Raw genomic sequence first — 18946 nt, 5'->3', positions numbered from 1 at the left:
TTTTCACACTGACTCTAAAGCTCCCTTTAAAGTTAAAACTGACTACCTGCTATATTTTGCCAATGAACATCCAGTACATTTCCAACTTCATGCCTTTATCTCACGTCATTTCCTCTCCCTGGAAAGCCCACATATTTGGAGGTAATCAAGTTGTTGTTTAGTCACTAAGTTGTGTCCGACTCTACGCGACCTCATGGACTGTAGCCTGCCAAGCTCCTCTGTCCACGGAATTCTCCAGGCAAAAATACCGGAGTGGGTTGCCATTTCCTTCTCCAGGGGATCTTCCTGACCCAGGGACTGAACCCGTGTCTCCTGTATTGGCAGACATATTCCTTACACTGAGTAACCCCAGGAAAGCCCAGGAAAAATGCATAGATGTTTATAAACACAAAATTTTATATAAACTATCATGGCATTCACTACTTACATTCTGCAAAGTAGATTCCAGATTAAAGACTCCTAACTTGCATACTGCCCAATATTAACCGAGGGAGGAATAAGCAAATAAATATGGAAATAAATACATAACAGAGCAAGGGTTGATAAAACATTCATCCTGGCCTATGAAAATCTGTATAAAAGAACTGTTTAAAATATGAAACATAAAATATACTTGAGTTTTAGAAATTTATTTACAAAGTTCTTCCTACTACAACTGCTTTTAAAATATAGCAATAAAGGATCATTCACTATTAAAGTGGTACATATGTGGCATAGAAAAAAATCTATATAGTCAGTTAAAGTATTATAACAGATAATTGAAAATTGTTAAATGACACACATTTGCAGTACTCCCTAAACAAGTAGGAAATAACAATGCATTTATTCATAGGAACTTGATTATTTTGTACTACTATTAAAAAAACACCCTATTATGAAAGATAAAATCAGAGTTTGAAAAATATTTTACAACAACAAGTGTATTTCAATTTTACATTTAATTATGAGGCCACAATAAAAATTTAACCATACACATATCAATGCATTTTACAGCAGATTAGCCAACTTAGGAATTATTTCATAAAGAGTATAAACCACTTTACCATAATCTCCCCACGGTCTTATCTTTCCAAATAAAATTCTACACACTATCAAACTAAATTAAGTGACCTGTGGCTAAAATCACTATAAGTATACTGGCCCTTAAACAAGTATACATCAGTATCATGTTTGTGCAAAATATACATGATTTTTTAATCCTTTTGCCCTTATCTCAATTTGCAGGTATATTCTGAAACCACCTCCTTTAACTGTTATTCTTGTCAATAGTGGCAAATCTTTCAAAATACACATACGATATCTTTATTTATAAAATAAACTGCAAAAGAATATGTGAACCAAGAACCCACTATTCAGAGGTCTATCCATGTTTTCATTGGTGATATCACTTAATTTCTGAACAAATTGAGATACACATTTATTTCCAAAAATTCATTCATGGACACTATACAAAGAGATTTACAGCAGTATTTGGCATCAACCAATAAAATTTATTTACTGTATCATGTGGCAAAGTTATTAATATCATGAATAACTTAAATGACTGGTCTTCAACTGGATTCAATAAAGAGAAAAATTACACCAAAATCAATATAACTTTTTACATGAATTAACTCAAAAAATGTCAGAGGTTAACCTTACTCTTTCAAGAAAAAAATAAAATGGCATAGTTTAGTGTTACCTTCTTTCCAGCTTTCACTAAGTGCTAACAGTAAGTACCATTTAAGTCAGTTTCTTATTTGAGAATGAGGTGTTTATAACTTTATACAAATTTTTTTTTAAGCCTCATATCAAATGAGTTGTAGATCTACTTAAAGTATGGCTTCTCCTTTCAAAGAAGGCAGGAAGACTGACAAGGGAGGGAGACGGGATGCCCTGTAAAGACAAACATTTTATACTTAAATATGTTTTCTCTTGAGTAAGATATAGCTTAGTATCATACATACTATTTTTGCATTTTACAAATTATCATAACAAGTAAGACATCTGAAAATCTAAACTCTTTAAAGAAACAGAAACTTAAAAATTAGGAGGGAAGGGTTAGGAGAACACATAGAACTATTTTAGCATTCTGAAAACAAGAAAAATGGATAGACTAGTTTACTACATATTAACTCAAATGAAAGAGATATGTGCTTATTGCTAGTAGTGGTACTTCTGTGAGATAAATGATTTAGTGTTTCAGGTGTATTTTTAAAATTATAAATTAGAAGACAAATTTTCGAGGTTAAAAAGACAAACCACAGTGGTTTCTTCTTAATCATAAGCAGAATTAAGAAGAGTAAAATTACTTCATGGGAAATAATTTTCTAAATTAAAAGCCATACACTCTGAAAAAGTTTTTATATTATGTGTTCAATGCATATTTATATGTGTGTATGATTTTGCTTCAAATAAAACTAAGCAAAACAGCAGTACTTGTGATAATAGAGATTACTAATATACTAAACTGTCTAAACTTTATTATTTCAGAGTGTCAAAGTTAAATATCATCAGAATTTTTAATAACAAAGAAACAATACCAAAAAGTTAAGAGGGGATATAAATCAAAACAAATTATTATGAAAGGTACTATTTTAACAGACATGCTGCTGCTGCTGCTGCTAAGTTGCTTCAGTCGTGTCCAACTCTGTGCGACCCCATAGACGGCAACCCACCAGGCTCCTGTGTCCCTGGGATTCTCCAGGCAAGAACACTGGAGTGGCTTGCCATTTCCTTCTCCAATGCATGAAAGTGAAAGTGAAGCCATTCAGTCGTGTCTGACTCTTAGCGACCTTGTGGACTGCATTGCAGCCTACCAGGCTCCTACGTCCATGGGATTTTCCAGGCAAGAGTACTGGAGTGGGGTGCCATTGCCTTCTCTGTTAACAGACATGAATGGTTAACTATTCCCTGGAGAAGGGAATGGCAACCCACTCTAGTATTCTTGCCTGGAGAATTCCATGGACAGAGAGGAGCCTGGTGGGCTACAGTCCATGGCGTCACAAAGAGCAGGACACGACTAAGCGACTAATACACACAAACTTAGAGCCAGCAAGGCAGCTAGCTAGCTATAAGTCCTCATCAACAAGGTTTGAAGAGTTTAAAGAGCCGGGTTGGTGAAGTATTACCATTTAAGTGACAGCAAAGCGATGATTTAAGTAGATAGTATAAAAGTTTACATTTTCCTCAGGTAAAACCTTTATGATTTGCCATATTAAAAGCATAAATTTTACACAAATGTCATAATTCTAAGATTAAGAATCATATTTGGAATATAAATCCACTTCATAGGAAAATTACTACTATTTTTAAGTAATTACTTCCATAAATAAGAAAATCTCTAATGGGACTGATTTTTTCAGGCCTTATGACTAAATTATCTTGCAAAATAGTTTTATGTGCCAATAAACAAAGATACTCCATTAAGCCTAAGTTGTTGTGATTTCAAAGCAGTTATAAAGTTGTGAATTCAGAAGTCCCCATTCACCTAATATGTGATTCAGTGGAGAAAAATACTTTCTTTTTTTCATAATAAATACAAATTTCAAATAGCTAATAAGCTCACATTAAATTTCACAAGGCTTGTTTCCATTATTGGTTGATGTATCTCCTAATTCTTCACAAATATCAAAGATGACTTGGATAGAACTTTTTTGAAATTTGAAAACTCAGAATTTCCTTCTAGCATCTCTGAAAAACTAGCTCATGAGGCAGAATGAAGTACAGATCGAAACCAGGAGTTTTGAGAGCGCCCACCAGTAGAGTTTGAGAGCTGAACATAACCATGCTTAGTAAATCCAATTACATTGCTTGTGGAAACAGAATGAGTAATCTGTTAGAACAGAAATAGGCAATTGAGAAGAGGACAGGAATGTCTTAAAGATACTTTAGGTACTTATTTATATTATTTATATAAAACTGGTAAAGCCATAAGTAATATATATTAATTTTCCAAAAATTTTCTATAAAATCCTATTACCTTCATTTGAAAAGCAGTAATATTTATAATAGTTACAACAGATGCAGGAAGTAAAAAAGGGATAATGCACTGGGCTTCAGAAAGCTTACAATCTAATTTTAGTAAATGAATGCTTACTATATTTTGTCAATTTCAGTACTTTTTTCATTAACTAACATCTTTGCAAAAATTCATATTATCAACCAAGTATGATTTCCCTTCCAATGGAAGGTTAAACTTGATTACAAATCTATATAAACATACTCATAATAAGCTATAACCTTTGATGTATATTAACTAAAGACTTAACTAGCTTTATAAAAAATAAGCTATTAAGCATTATGTACCTTTTTTGTATGCATTTTATATAATTAAAGGTAACTGTTTATAGAACACGAAGGTGTTACCCTAAGTGCACTAACTTACTTAATCCTTAAAACTACTACTTTATATTCATTTTATAAACAGTGAAATTGAAACAGAAAGATCTTTAATAAGTTGACAGAAGTCATACAGCTAGTAAATAGCAGAACTGGCATCTGAACTTAGGAGTTTCAGAGTTCCTGCTCTTAACCACTACTCAAACTGGCTCTGAGAAAATAATCACATCATATATGTGAGATAGAGTGTGTGTAATTACCCTTTACAATAACAACACAGGGTAAGTACTCCTTTCTTTCATCTGCAAATTGGGGATAAGAGAAAATAGGAAACTTGCTGAAGAACATATAGCTAAGAAATGACAGTCACTTGCCTTTCTTAACCTTAGTAAGTTATATTAATGATTTTTACAAAGGACAGATACATCACTATTTAGTAACAGTAATATACGTTAGAAATGCCCTTAATATTAATTAAATGTCTAATAATTCTGACACCATTGGGAATTTGGATTGCTCAGGAAACATTTAAAAATAAACACATGAATTTAGAACCCATAACACCTTTTGATACTCACTTCAGTGATTATCTATTCACAGAAATAATAAAGGAAATAAAACTCAGTCTCTGCTATATTATTGGAGCCAATCTATAAATAGAACTATCGTTCTGTACGTCAGTAAAGTGATAGGCTAGACCAAAAAATGTTTCTTTGTCTCAGAGATTAACATCTCATCCCAATAAGATTTCATATCAAATAAACTACACCTTAAGTCTCTAATTCATTAAATGAGGTTTTCTAAATTATCTTAACCCAACAATGAGGTTAGATATATCAAAAAAATTGATGGAAATATTAAGATTTCCACCTTTAAAAAGTCAACAAATTTTATACCAACTTGATAAATTTAGCCTGTTAAATCAAAATCACTTACTGCTAATGATGATGTGCTAGCCAGACGACTCATTACATGCTTCTCATTGCTAGAAGGACTTCTTCCCTCTGCTGAACTTTGGGATGCCATAAGAGCCCTTCGGAGAGCTCTTTTTGGAGTTTTGGAGAAAGAGAATGCTCTTGTAACCTAGAATTAAAACAAGATACAATTAATTTTAAAACCTAGATTAATATAATTGATTAGAACAATTATATGTAAAACAAAGCCAAATTTACATTAAAAGTTTTTCTATAAAAAATATGGAGAAATTCTGCCATATACTTTTTCTATAAAAAGTATATGGCAGAATGAGAATCTCTGGACAAAGCAGTGAGAAAATGTTAGGGTTAGGGGTTAGGGTTATGGTTAGGGATTGTGGATTATTCTATCTTGCATTCATAGAACTCTAGTCCAGCAGGAGAAAGTAGGAAGGAAAATTTGGCATGAGAAGAAACCTTGGTATTGTCTAATTCTGCTATAATTCAGTTGTGAGATTGTTGATCCAAAGCCACTTAAACCTCAATTTAACTGTAAAAGGGTAGGACTTTATTTGAATCACCATTGTTAATGTTTATCTACTATATATTATTCATGTTAAATGCAGAGATACAATGATGATTAAAGTATGCAGCCTCCCCTCAAAGGCAAAGAAAACAACAATCAAAAACTTATGAACTGAACAATAGACTCTGGCTGTAAATTTACCTATAAAATTAAAACTCTAGTTCTACTTTTAAAAAATCTATTACCTACATTCTTGTATAATCCTGAACAACCTCGATAAGGTAAGGTAAAGTAGGAAAGTTATCTTCATCATTAGAAGTCTGAAACTTACTATGGTAAGGAACAGATCCCAGGTTTCCTGACTCTTTTGTGTGCCCTTTGCTGAAAAATATCTAAGGCAATTTCTAACATGAATGCACACATACTTAAAACACGATCAGAAATATCACAGTAACTAGAATGGGAAGGGTGAAAGCTGTTACAATTACTGTGCCAAAGAATTCGCTAAGTTTAACTATTATCTCTGCAGGCCATTTCCTAAAACCAAAAAACAACTTTGTTTTATGTACTAGCTTCACACTGACATCCTGACATCTATGGCTATATTATTTTAATATACTCTGAAAAATACATTTTGGAGATATGGTGAATAATAATGTCACTGAGATTTACCTTTTTTGAAGTCTTTTTTATTGCTCTAGATGCTCTACTCAATGTACTGTCCATATCTTTTGTATTTACTTCAAAGGATTCTGGATCAGCAGTGTAAATAAGATTCTCCTGTTGAAAATTAATATTAATTTTTAAAATAATAAAATAAAAATACACAGCTGTTCCTAAAATCAAACCTGTAAGAACTTACATGCACACACAGGTGCTTATATAAATCAAACTACTCAAGAATTTTGCTGTTTTTTACAATGTATGTGTGAGTATACAAATATTTTCTCTTCAACATGGCAAAAGTTCTCAAAAGAAAAGACACCAAATCAGGGCATTTTAAAATGTACTGTTTGAAATGTAAGAGAGAGTTCAACTGAAGTCCCTGAATATCTGAATTTATAAACATTTATAAACATTTTTTAGTAACAAAATTTCACAACTGGGAAGAATTTTGTGGCTTAAAACAGTATAAATTAGGATATAGGTTAAATGTTTGCTGCCACCTTGTGGTTAATTTTACTTTATGAAATACTTTCATTAATTGTTTATATTCTAGTTCTAGAATTACTAGCCATCCTATGGCTAAGTAATTCAATAGATTTTATTTTCAGCATTTTTCCATTACTGTTTACACTTCAGAATCATAGTTATAAATTTATAAACGACTGCAAAAGCCATATAGTTGGACACTGTGATAAATTTAGGAATAATCTCTGTAGTAGGAAATCACTATACTGCAGAGATCCATTTTATATATGGATACCTAGGAATATGAGAAAAAAATTCTTCCTTATAATGAACAGCTTTTTGGCTTTACAAAAAGCTGTCTCCATTATTTTCCTAGCCAGCATTCTGTTGTATGCACTAGTACTGTATTTCTTTCAATGAAGCTTTGTGTGGAGCAATCCTTTATTTATAACAATATATTGTTGGCCCACAGAAAAAACAAAACAAAAAACAAATCAAGGACCAGAGCAAGATGGTGCAATAGAAGGACGTGGAACTCCCTCCCACAGACATATCTGTATGTAGAATAAAGCTCACAAAATACCTGCTAAATGCTGGCAGAAGAGCTCATAAAACCAAAATGCAAGAAAGATCACCACATAACAGAGTAGGAGAAAACAAAGAAAAGGGGAATTGGGACAGGATCTGTACCCCTGGGAGGGAGCTATGAAAGAGGAAATGTTCCGTGACACAGGAAAATGCTTCATCAGCAGGGGAGATCAGTGTGGAAAGAAAGACAGCTTCAGAGGCTTGAGAGAGAACAGAGCAACTGGTCTGCAACAAGTAGAACAGAGGGAGACCCACAAAGGCGGCCCAGGCCATCTCACTGCAATCCTCAGCCTGAGAGGCATGTCTGCTGGTACACACAGGTGCTCAGCTGTGTCCAACTCTTTGCAACTCTTTGGACTATAGCTTGCCAGGCTCCTTTGTCCATGGGATTTTCCAGGCAAGAATACTGGAGTGGGTTGTCATATCCTTCTTGAGCAGATTTTCCTGAACCAGGGATTGAACCCAGGTCTCTTGTGTTCCCTGCATTGCAGGTGGGTCCTTTACCTTCTGAGCCATCTGAGAAGGTTGGGTGCTAAAACCTAGGCTTCAAAGGACAGACCTGGGGCGAAGACTGGAGTTGTCTGCATGAAGACTGCCTGAAGGGGCTTGGAGTGTGATCCAAGCTGCAATCTGGTGCATGTGCAAAAAGGAGAATGGATCCGCCACTGAAGCCCCACTGTTAACTTGCAAGCTCAAAGGAAGGGTGGGGCACAGAATAGCAGCCTCATTCTCAGTGTGCTCATAACAGGCTCAGCTGCTCATTCACAGAGGCAAGGCTGCAATCCTAGCCAACTGCCAGTGGCCTTACAACTTAGAAAGCAGGGCTGAAATCTTAATGTCCCCATGGCTCATGGATTTATGTGCCTGAGATGGCTTGGTAAACTCAGTGCCTGTAGGACACTGGTGTAGATTACTGTGCTCCTGTGGCTGGGGCAGGTCTAGAGATAGTAGGCTCTGCTGGCACTCACACACAGAGGTAGGCCGAGGGTCTAGGCCGACTCAGTAGCTCCTACAGCTATGGTGGGTCCAGGTCCTCAACCCAGCCATGGTGGTCCCAGTGCCTGACCTCAGTAGTTCTGTGTCAACAGATCTGTGCTAGTAGCTTTGTGAGTAGAGGACCTGAGGGTTACCAGGGCTAACTATCTAAATCTCCACAGCTGAGGTGGGACCAAGGGGTGTGCCAAAAACTGTACTCTGTGAACCAGCAGAACCAGCCTGTCACAATAGTGACAGGCAAAATCAGAGTGCACTTTCCTGTAGACAAGTCTTTCCCCAATATTCACTGGGTGGCGTCTCTCCCAGTGGGAGTATTCCAGTCCTATCTACCTCACACTGGAGTTCAGAAACAGACCTGGGGCATCTATCCAAAAGGGGGGCAGACTCTGCCCCAGACAGAGTTGTAACAACCACAAAGCAAAGAGGAAGCCACACTCAACATCCAGTGCAGGCTCTGGTCATCATGATAACAATCATGCCCATATCAAGGGGATAATGGATAACACACAGAGAGGCAAACTGTGGCAGGCATACATAATGAAAACAGTCTTTGCTCAAAAATATTACACTCACAAAGGCTACACAGGGACACTCCCTCATAAAAACTGCCCTTCCAGACCATGGTAGAAAAATGTTTCTCCTTAATTCAGAGTCAGAGAAACAGAAGTAAAATGAAGAAGAGGAACCACACAATTAAAAGACCAAGAGAATTCCCTGAAAGAACAATGAAACAGACATCTCCAGTCTACCAGATCCTGAGTCCAAAAAGGGGATAATGAAAATATTGAAGGAGTTAAGAAATGATATGGATAGAAATAGAGATTCCTGTTTAAAAAAAAAAAAAATATATATATATATCAAAAGAGGAGTCAATTAAAAGTAAAATGAGACAAAAGTTGAACTAAAGGCAATCAACAGCAAACTGGATAATGAAGAACTAATAAGTGATCTGGAAGATAGAATAATGGAAATTACCAGACTAGAACAGCAGACAGAAATACAAATAAAATATATATATATATATAGAAGATCTATGGAATAATATAAAGTATCCAGATCTGTGCATAATAGGAATCCCAGAAGGAAAACAAACAGAACGGGAATTTAAAAATGTACTTGAAGAAATTATGGCTGAAAATGTCCCAAATCTAAGGAAGGAAATGGAAACCCATGTATAGGAAGGACAGAGGGTCCCAAATAAGATGAACCCAAACAGACCTACACCAAGATTTACTATAACTAAAACAATAAAATTTAAAGATATAAAGAGGATTCTAAAGGCAGCAAAAGAAAAACAAAGAGTTAATTACAAAGGAACCCCGCCACCATAAGGTTGTCAGCTGATTTCTCTACAGGGTCCCAAACAAGATGAACCCAAACAGACCTACACCAAGATATACTATAACTAAAATGGCAAAAGTTAAAGACATAAAGAGGATTCCAAAGGCAGCGAGAGAAAAACAGAGTTAATTACAAAGGACCCCTCTCCCCATAAGGCTGTCCACTTATATCTCTACCTACAGAAATACTGAAGGCCAGAAGGGGGTGGCAGGATATCTTCACTCAAAGTCTTAAAAGGGAAAAGCCTGCAACCCAGGACACTCTATACAGCAAGATTATCACTTGGAATAGGGAGAGATAAAGAACTTCTCAGACAAGCAAAAACTAAAAAGAATACAGCAATATTAAACTTATCCTAAAAGAAATATTCAAAGGTTTCTCTAAGTAGAATAAAGAAAAAAAAATCTACACGAAAGAGAAAATCACAATTGGAAAGAAAATCACTTACATAAGCTAGTACACAAATTTAAAAAATAAAATAATTTTTCTGAAAGTAATGATAACTCCAACTAACACCAAAAGAGTAAATACAAAGATATAAAAGAGGACGTCAAAAATCATAAAATGTGGGGAAAGAGTATAAAAATGTAGTTTTTTTCTTTTAAAGAATGTGTTTGAGCCTATATGACTATCAGTCTAGAGGTCAATATAGTTGTCGGTTAACACACTTGACAGCCAGGGTAACCACAAATCAAAACCATGTAACAGCTTTACAAAAAAGTAAAAGAAAAGAAAAAAGCATAATACAAAAGAAAACCATCAAACCAAAACAGGGAAAACAGAAAGGAACAAAGATGAAATATAAACTCAACTGGAAAATAAGGTTTTAAAAATGGAAATAAATACTTATCTATCAATAATTACCTTAAATGTCAATGGACTAGACTAAACACTCTAATGAAAAGACATTGGCAGACTGGATTAAAAAAAAAAAAGAGCCTACAACCTGCTGCCTATAAGAAACCCACCTTAGGGCCAGGGCCAATGACATACAGATTGAAAGCGATGAGACTGAAAAAGATATTTCATGCAAATGGAAATGACAACAAAGCAGATCTAGCAACACTCATTCCAGACAAAACAGACTGTAAAACAAAAGTCATAAAGATAAAAAAGGACATTCTATAATGATAAAAGGGTCAATACAAGATGAAGATTTTACACGCATTTAATACTTGTTAACATATGCAATAGACGAGTGCCTAAATACAAAAAGCAAGTATTAACAGACATAAAGGAAGAAACTGACAGGAATACAACAGTGAAAGACTAACATCTCACTCACATCAGTAGATACATCTTCCAGACAAAATGAGAAAGGCAACAGAGATCCTAAATGATACAATAAAAAGGTTAGGCTTAATTGATATTTTCAGGACATTACATCCAAAAAACCAGAATACATTCTTTATAAGTGCACACAGATCAATCTCTAAGATTGACCACATACTAGGACACAAAACAAGACTAAACAAATTTAAGAGGACAGAAATAATTTCAAGCATCTTTTCTGATCACAACAGCATGAAACTAGAGTCAACCTTAGAAAGAGAAAAAAAAAACAAAAAAAGATTATATGGAAACTAAAAAGCATGGTACTTAAAAAAAAAAATATCAAGAGTCAATGATGGAATCAAAGAGGAAATCAGAAGACACCTTGAAACTACTATATACTCTTGAAAAAGGAGGCATGAGTACAGAATTGAGGGGGAAAAAAAGTTTCTTCAGTGTGGTGCTGGAAAAGCTGGACAGATGCATATAAATCAAGGAAGTCAGAACAGTCTCTCACACCATACATAAAACTCAATAAACACCGTTCTCTTCTCCAGGAGATAGTCCAGACCCAGGGATTGAACCTGGGTCTCCTGCATTGCAGATTCTTTACCATCTGAGCCATCAGAGAAGCCCCAAATATATGACATGACACCATAAAACTCCTAGAAGAGAATATAGGCAAAACATTTTCTGACATAAAAGTCCAATTGTTTTCTTAGATCAGTCTCCCAAGGCTACAGAAATAAGAGTAAAACAAGCAAATGGGAGCTAATAAACTTAAAAGCTTTTCCACAGTAAAGGAAACCATAAAAAGAAAAGACAATCCACAGAATAGGAGAAAACATTTGCAAACAATGTGCCCAACAAGAGATTAATTTCCAAAATATACTAGTAGCTCATACAACTTAATAACAAGACAACAAATAACAACTCAATCAATAACTAGACAAACACCTAAATAAACCCTTCTTCAAAGACATACAGATGGATAGCAGAACATGAAAAGATGCTCAACATCACTAATTATTAGAAAAATGAAAACAAAAACTACAAAAAGGTACTGCCTCACACCAGAAGGAATGGCCATCATTAAAAAGTCTACAAAAAAAAAAAAAAGTCTACAAATAACAAAGGCAGAGAGGCTAACAGTACCAAGGTTCCTTAAAACCCTGAAAATAAAAAAGCAATAAAAACAAACAATACCAAAAAAACCTTAAAATAGAGTTGGCATATGACCCAACATATGACCCAACGTATGACCCAACATATGACCCAACGCCACTCCCAGGTGTATATCCAGAGAAAACTATAATTCACAAACATACATGTACCCCAATGTTTACAGCAGCACAATTTACAAATTACAATAAATTTTACAGCAGTACAAGTTACAATTTCCAAATCATGGAAGCAACATGGATATATGAATGGATAAAGATGTGGAATAGATACACAATGGAATACTACTTGGCCATAAAAAAGAGTTTAAGAATGCCATGCAGTAACATGGATGGACCTGAGATTATCATGGGCTTCCCAGGTGGAACTAATGGTAAAGAATCCACCTACCAATGAAGGAGATGCAAGTTTGATCCCTGGGTTGGGAAGAGCCCCTGGGGTAGGAAATGGCACCCCACTCCAGTATTCTGGCCTGGGAAACCCCCTGATGGGCTACAGTCCATGAGGTCACTAAGAGTTGGACATGACTGAGCACACACGTGCACACACACACAAAGATTATATCATATTAAGTGAAGTAAATCACAAAGACAAATACTATATAATATCACTTATATGTGGAATCTAAAATATGACACAAATTAAATTATTTACAAAACAGAAACAGACTCACAGACATAGAAAACATAAGAACTTATCATTACCAAAGGCGTGGAGGAGGAATAAAGTAGGATTAGCAGATACAAACTACTATATATAAAATGGATAAACAACAGGTCCTACTGCACAGCACAGGGAACTATATTCAGTATCCTATAATAAACCATAATGGAAAAGAATATGAATATATATGTATAACTGAATCACTTTGCTATATACCAGAAACTAACACAACACTGTAAATAAACTAGACTTCAATTAAAAAAAAATTTTTAAGTCTCTTAATTTTTCTAAAGTTATGTAAATATCCTTAAATCAAGTATTTATAAACAATAATAATCATACCTCAATGTCTTTGAAGATCAGATTTAACTATAATAAACATTTTATTCCCACAGGAAATGTCCAAGACAATCTACTATACTGAAAAGGGTCATCTATTTATACATTCTCCTCCATCTAATATATCATTTGTGCAAATATGAAGGGATCAATATCGATCACATATCCCTCCCATATATGATGAAGAAATCAAATTATCCTTTAATGGACCTAGACTTCATCCAAGATCTATCACAAGCTACCTGATTTTGATTTTCTCATGTATCTTCACTTTAATCTGTACAGGATAAAAGGGATTATACATTTATAATGGCTTTTGATTTTAAGAGACTGCACTGATAAATTGGCAACCTGCCTGACAGGAAAAGCAACTTGCTACAACTCACCATATTGCTCTCAATAAGATAAAAGAACAACAGAACAAAATATTCTCTCACAAATAGTAAAGTCAAAGAGCATAAATGAAAATGCAAGTTCCAAAAGCTTCACGAAAGCAGAGCCACAGGAGTTCTAAGGCTATGAGGGCCTATCTGTAAGCTAGGGATTCAAAAAAATGTTGCATGTGTCTATACTTTTGTTGCATGTGTCTATACTTTTCAACATCTTTTCCAAAACAACTTTTAAATCAGTTTTCCTCAATAAACACAAAACTAAAACTCTCCTGTATTCATAATTAACAAGTCATTAGAAATATACAGGTTTAGTATGTACATTACCATGGAGTTCAAACTTTCATTACAATAGTAGTTTAAGAACTTACAGCATCTGCTTTACAAATGGTGTTGGCTACATGTCGACATAGCATCTTTAGCCAGTTTTCTTTTGGAAGTTCCTCTGATGTCATCTGGAAACTGAGCAGCACATTTGCTTGCTCTGTTGGTGGCCTCACAAGCAATGCAAAAGCATTATGGCAATCTAGGGTTCCAAAATAACCACAAACACTACATGTTACTCCTTGGAAAATGACAGATTTAACACAAGTTTAGTTCCCTCAGAGCAAGAAAACTCTACTGAATTCTCTCTTCTCTATCCAGTAAATTATCTCTATTTCTATCTTTCCTGTTCCCTTAGTTATTAATTGGACAAAGAGCAGCATCATATTATGTTGAAACATTGGAAAGAATAGTACATACCATGTAAGGAACCAACAATAATAATTTAATGTTGTTAGGTAAGCAGTACTTTCCATAATATTTAATATTTTCTTTAATGAAGCTTTAAAAAATTAGATCATTTCTTAGAATTCTAGAATTTAAGTTCTGAAAGTGACACTGTAAGAATAATTTAATAATTCAACCTACTTAAATCAACTGAAAGAAAATACTCAAATATTAAAACTGTTACAAAAGGTTTTATGATCAAGAAGCTAAAACAGAACCTGTTTTGAACAATGAAGTCTTCCAGAATTATAATCCAAAAAATATAGACGATTTAAGTAAATGCTATATGTAGCCCTTAATAAATCCAGAATTTGACAACTGAGTAAAGAGAACAATATAAGTTGCTATTCAAGTTTTCTTTGTTTCTCATAAATTGAAAGCTTTCCTTCATTAGAGGATAGGATCAGTGATAAAACCAGCTTACATCGTAAAAATATATGCCTAAACAAGAAAAATATTGCCAAGCATACATATCATACAAGCTAATGATATAGCTTATGGTAGGTATAAACTTTTGCCAATTTCAAGCCTTCAAAGAACCCTCTCTTAACATTCCCAAAGTTTAGAGTAAAAGCTTTCCTTAATACACATATGAGCCCACATTGAGTCTACCATAGTTACTTTGGGTATATTTACTCATGCGTATCTATTTCTGGTGATATCCTAAATGTATCCCTCAAAAGGCAGCCACTGACAACAGGAAATGTTGTAAGATGTGGAAGCACAGGTAATAGACTACAACTGCTTTTGGATTCTGAAGGAATAAGTTTTGGTGTGGGAATGGGGAGGATGGGCACTACTTTAACCATGTAACCATTTAAAAGCTCTTTGTATCTTAAGAGATGAAGATATTCTACAGAATGAAATAATACTTTCATTTGAAAAAAATTAAAAATCAAATCAGTTCCTAGAACTGTAGTGGGATAAAAGTAAAGAACAACTACTTTGCCAGAAATAATCAACAATATTGAAAAATAATTTACCAGTTTAAAAATAAACATATAAGGGAATTAAACCTTCAATGAATATAAACTATTTTTATTTAGCCAACAGTTTATCCAATGACCATACCTTCTGTCTCTCGTATGTCTAGCACCTTCTTAATCTGAGAAAGAGGCATTAGATGAATATGCTTAAGAGAAGCTGGGGGTCGGGTCTGGCCATGAGGACTCCTAAAAGTACCAATAACCTTGTGTCGTTTTCTTGCTATCTGATTATTGGGGGGGAGAAAAAAAAAGTTGATGTCAGTAACAAAAACAAAGACCAAATGCTTAAAAATAAAATGGCACTAGTCACATAAATCTATATGCAGCTTATTAAGTATCAGTCATTCCAAAATTATCTGTAAGTAATTACTATGTAACAAATTCGTACATGTAACTATGTAACAGAATTGTTCACATTCATATGAAAAGAGCTCAAAGTCAGGAAAACAGGATCTATGGAAAAGATCCCAGAGGTGTGAAAGAACTTAGAAGAGTTGTGAGAAATAATGGGATCAAAGGATGAAGGAATCTTCAATAAAAGACCTTGAATTCGGAAAGGGGAATAGTTGCTTTGGGATCACTGCCTTGGGTTCAAAAAAATAACTGACTTCAGTTTAAGAACAGAATTCACAATTATCTCAGATCCCATGCAAGGAACTGAGGATAAAGGAGCGAATAATACAGAAATGGTTCTGGTTCTCATGACACTTACATACTATTGAGAAATATGAAAATCAAAGTAACAATACATTACAAATCGATGCAAATTATAAAGTCAATGTGCTGATATAACTTTAATTAAACTGGGAACTCACCAAAGGAAGAGACAGGTAAAGTATTGCTGGAGAAGACAGGAGCAAAATCAGAAAGGATCCTGTGACTCATGATGTACATAAGTTCTGAGAATTTTATAAGGTCTTTAAATTTTTCATTTCTATGAAATCATAGTATATTATTTTGTCTTTTTAAAAGAACATCTCTTTTGGGCTTATGAAAGTGAAAGTCGCTCAGTCATGTCTGACTCTGTGACCCCTTGGACTATATATAAAAAGTCCATGGAATGCTCCAGGCCAGAATACTGTTGTGGGTAACCTTTCCCTTCTCCAGGGAATCTTCCCAACCCAGGGATCAAACCCAGGTCTCCTGCATTGCGTGCGGATTCTTTACCATTTGGGCTTATAATCATTAACTAAAAGACACTAACACAAAATAATTTAGATTAAGTTGCTTAATGAATTGAGATTGATTGGTCATACTCATCATGATGAATATGACAAAGTAAGGCTGAAATCTGTGTTGGTTAATGAGAAAAGATCAAATGGCAGTCAGTATCACATTTACACTGATGCAGAAATATGACACATGATCTATGATACAAACCAAATATTAAAAGCCCATTTATATTAATATGGTAAAAAAAAGTAATTCTTTAACTTCCACTGTAATATCTAAATGTACTTTTAATTTAGCTAAGTAAAATAAATAATTTTAAGGCTCATTTTTAAAAAGGAAAAACAATGACAAGTATTAATACTGATGATACAAATGCTAGTCCATCAAGGTAAGAACTCAAAATACAGATACATCACCTGTCATGTCTAAGTGAAGTCAGTTCAGATCTTACTCATTTTAAATGTTTCTAACATTTACCATTCTCTTCATTCCAAATTTGCTCTAAGTTTTGGTGTTAAAAAAAAAAAAAAACAAGCTAAAGAATAAGAGCGTATAAATCTAAAGGTCCAAAATTTGGGCTCCAAATTTAATGTTAGAAATAGAACTGTTACAGTTAATGTGATTTTGACATGGAGACTAAGAGAGAGCAGAAAAAAAAAGTCAGTGAATTCAGGAAAGATGAAGGAAGTAAGAGGCCAAGCTATAACAGACGTGGAGGCTACAAGGAATGACCAATGACATGAATTAAAGTGCAAGGTAAGTCTATGAGCCAGTTGTAGAAGACATCACAAAAACTGAATGGGAAGTAAAATAAAAAAATTTAAAGCAAGCCACAACTCTCCAAGGATTAGAGGATAAAGACCTGGGTTCAATCCCTGGGTTGGGAAGATCCCCTGGAGAACGGAATGGCTACCCACTCCAGTATTCTTGCCTGGAGAATTCTATGGATGGGGAGCCTGGTGGGCTGGGGATTATAATTCATTATATTAAATAATCAAGTTATGTCTGTCTTCAATAAAATACGGATTTCTCTGCTGGGAAAATGTACTTAATTTTAAAAAGAAGTCATAATTATTTTGTAAATCTTGAAGAAATATACACAGATACAAGAAGTTCCTAAAATTCTTGATCTAGGCATTTATTTGCATGGAAACAAAATAAACTTTCATTTTGACATGGATTTGAAGTTATGAAAAAATATCATACGTCTTAATATTAGGTCTTCTCCTAAAAGCATTCAATTAATAGCATTAAATCAACAATTGGTCTCATCAAAAAAGTGATTCAAGTTCACTTTACTTTAAACTTCTTTAATCAATTAATTAAAACTTATTGTTTCGATCAAAGCTTAGTTTTAAAGATTCAATGAAGTCATACAAACAGCAGGGTTATTACACTGTATTAAGGACAACTTTACCTCCAGGCAGTCATTGAAGAGGAAGAGAGTTACTTGTTCTCCTCTGTCACAGGGGTGCTCACCTAGAGAAATTGTTTCAACTCGCTGAACTAAACTTCGGTGAGAAGATAAAAGATTAGCCTGAATAGATTGAAAACATTAATAAAACATTACTTCATGGTAAATACTTTTAAATACTTTTTAAAATTATAATTAAAAACAAAGTTGTGCCAAGATTCTGTTTATATTATAACTGGCAGAATCTAAATACAGCTGACCTTGAACAACACAGGTCTGAGCTGCACTAGTCCACTCATACAGGTTTTCTTTTTTAGTAAATAAGTACTACAGTATTACATGACCCATGATTGGTTGAATCTATGAATACAGAAGCACAGAAACAGAGTGCCAACTATAAAGTTATATGCAGATTTTCTACTGCTCTGGGCAGGGGGTTGGTGCCCTTAATTCCCAGTAGTTCAAGGGTCTACTATAACAAAATCAAAAAGAACAAAAACAGTAAGTCGACAATCATCAAAAATGAATACTTACTGGACATCCATCTACCTCATAAACAACATCGAAAATTTGCCTTTGAGCTTCTGTTTTTCTCTTATCCTCATTAATATGGCTGAAAATTAATAAAGTTATTTTTAAAACAACAGACCATAAAAACTGTATATATACACATCTTGTGTCACACATACACAAAAAATCCCTCCATGTGAATATGTCTTAATTTTGATAACCGTATCAGTTAATATATTCCCTAAAAGTATCCCACTACATTAAAAAATTTCTCATAGAATCCTTCAGAAAAGTAAGTTTTGCTTTACTCCTTACTATGTTCTCTCTCTCTCACTTTAGACTATATTCATTATACACTTCCTAAAATACATTATACTGGTATAAACTGCCGGTTCAGAAGTTTTAAGTTCAGGTAAGGTTTTATGCAAATC

The 18946-nt window shown here is 34.3% G+C and overlaps 1 protein-coding gene across 19 annotated transcripts in view; it reads right to left on the bottom strand.

The window, feature by feature from the left end:
* Positions 1–613: 613 nt before the first annotated feature.
* ECT2 (epithelial cell transforming 2) overlaps positions 614–18946 on the bottom strand; it is a 59470-nt gene continuing 41137 nt past the window's right edge. For all 19 annotated transcript variants that reach the window (XM_086318861.1, XM_086318827.1, XM_086318835.1 and 16 more), the window contains 7 exons: positions 18540–18618; positions 18009–18128; positions 15504–15642; positions 14033–14187; positions 6433–6540; positions 5257–5403; positions 614–1875 (listed from right to left, as the gene is read on the bottom strand). In XM_086318861.1, coding sequence (XP_086174987.1) covers positions 1786–1875; positions 5257–5403; positions 6433–6540; positions 14033–14187; positions 15504–15642; positions 18009–18128; positions 18540–18618 — 838 coding nt within the window. In that variant the 3' untranslated portion in view covers positions 614–1785. The remainder of the gene's footprint in view (positions 1876–5256; positions 5404–6432; positions 6541–14032; positions 14188–15503; positions 15643–18008; positions 18129–18539; positions 18619–18946) is intronic.

This window comes from Bos grunniens, chromosome 1 (assembly GCF_055505025.1).
Source record: "Bos grunniens cultivar Pamir isolate PY7600 chromosome 1, Bosgru_T2T1.0, whole genome shotgun sequence".
Taxonomy (NCBI): domain Eukaryota; kingdom Metazoa; phylum Chordata; class Mammalia; order Artiodactyla; family Bovidae; genus Bos; species Bos grunniens.
Note: the sequence above shows the minus strand (reverse complement) of the source record. Positions and strands in the feature narration are given on the sequence as shown.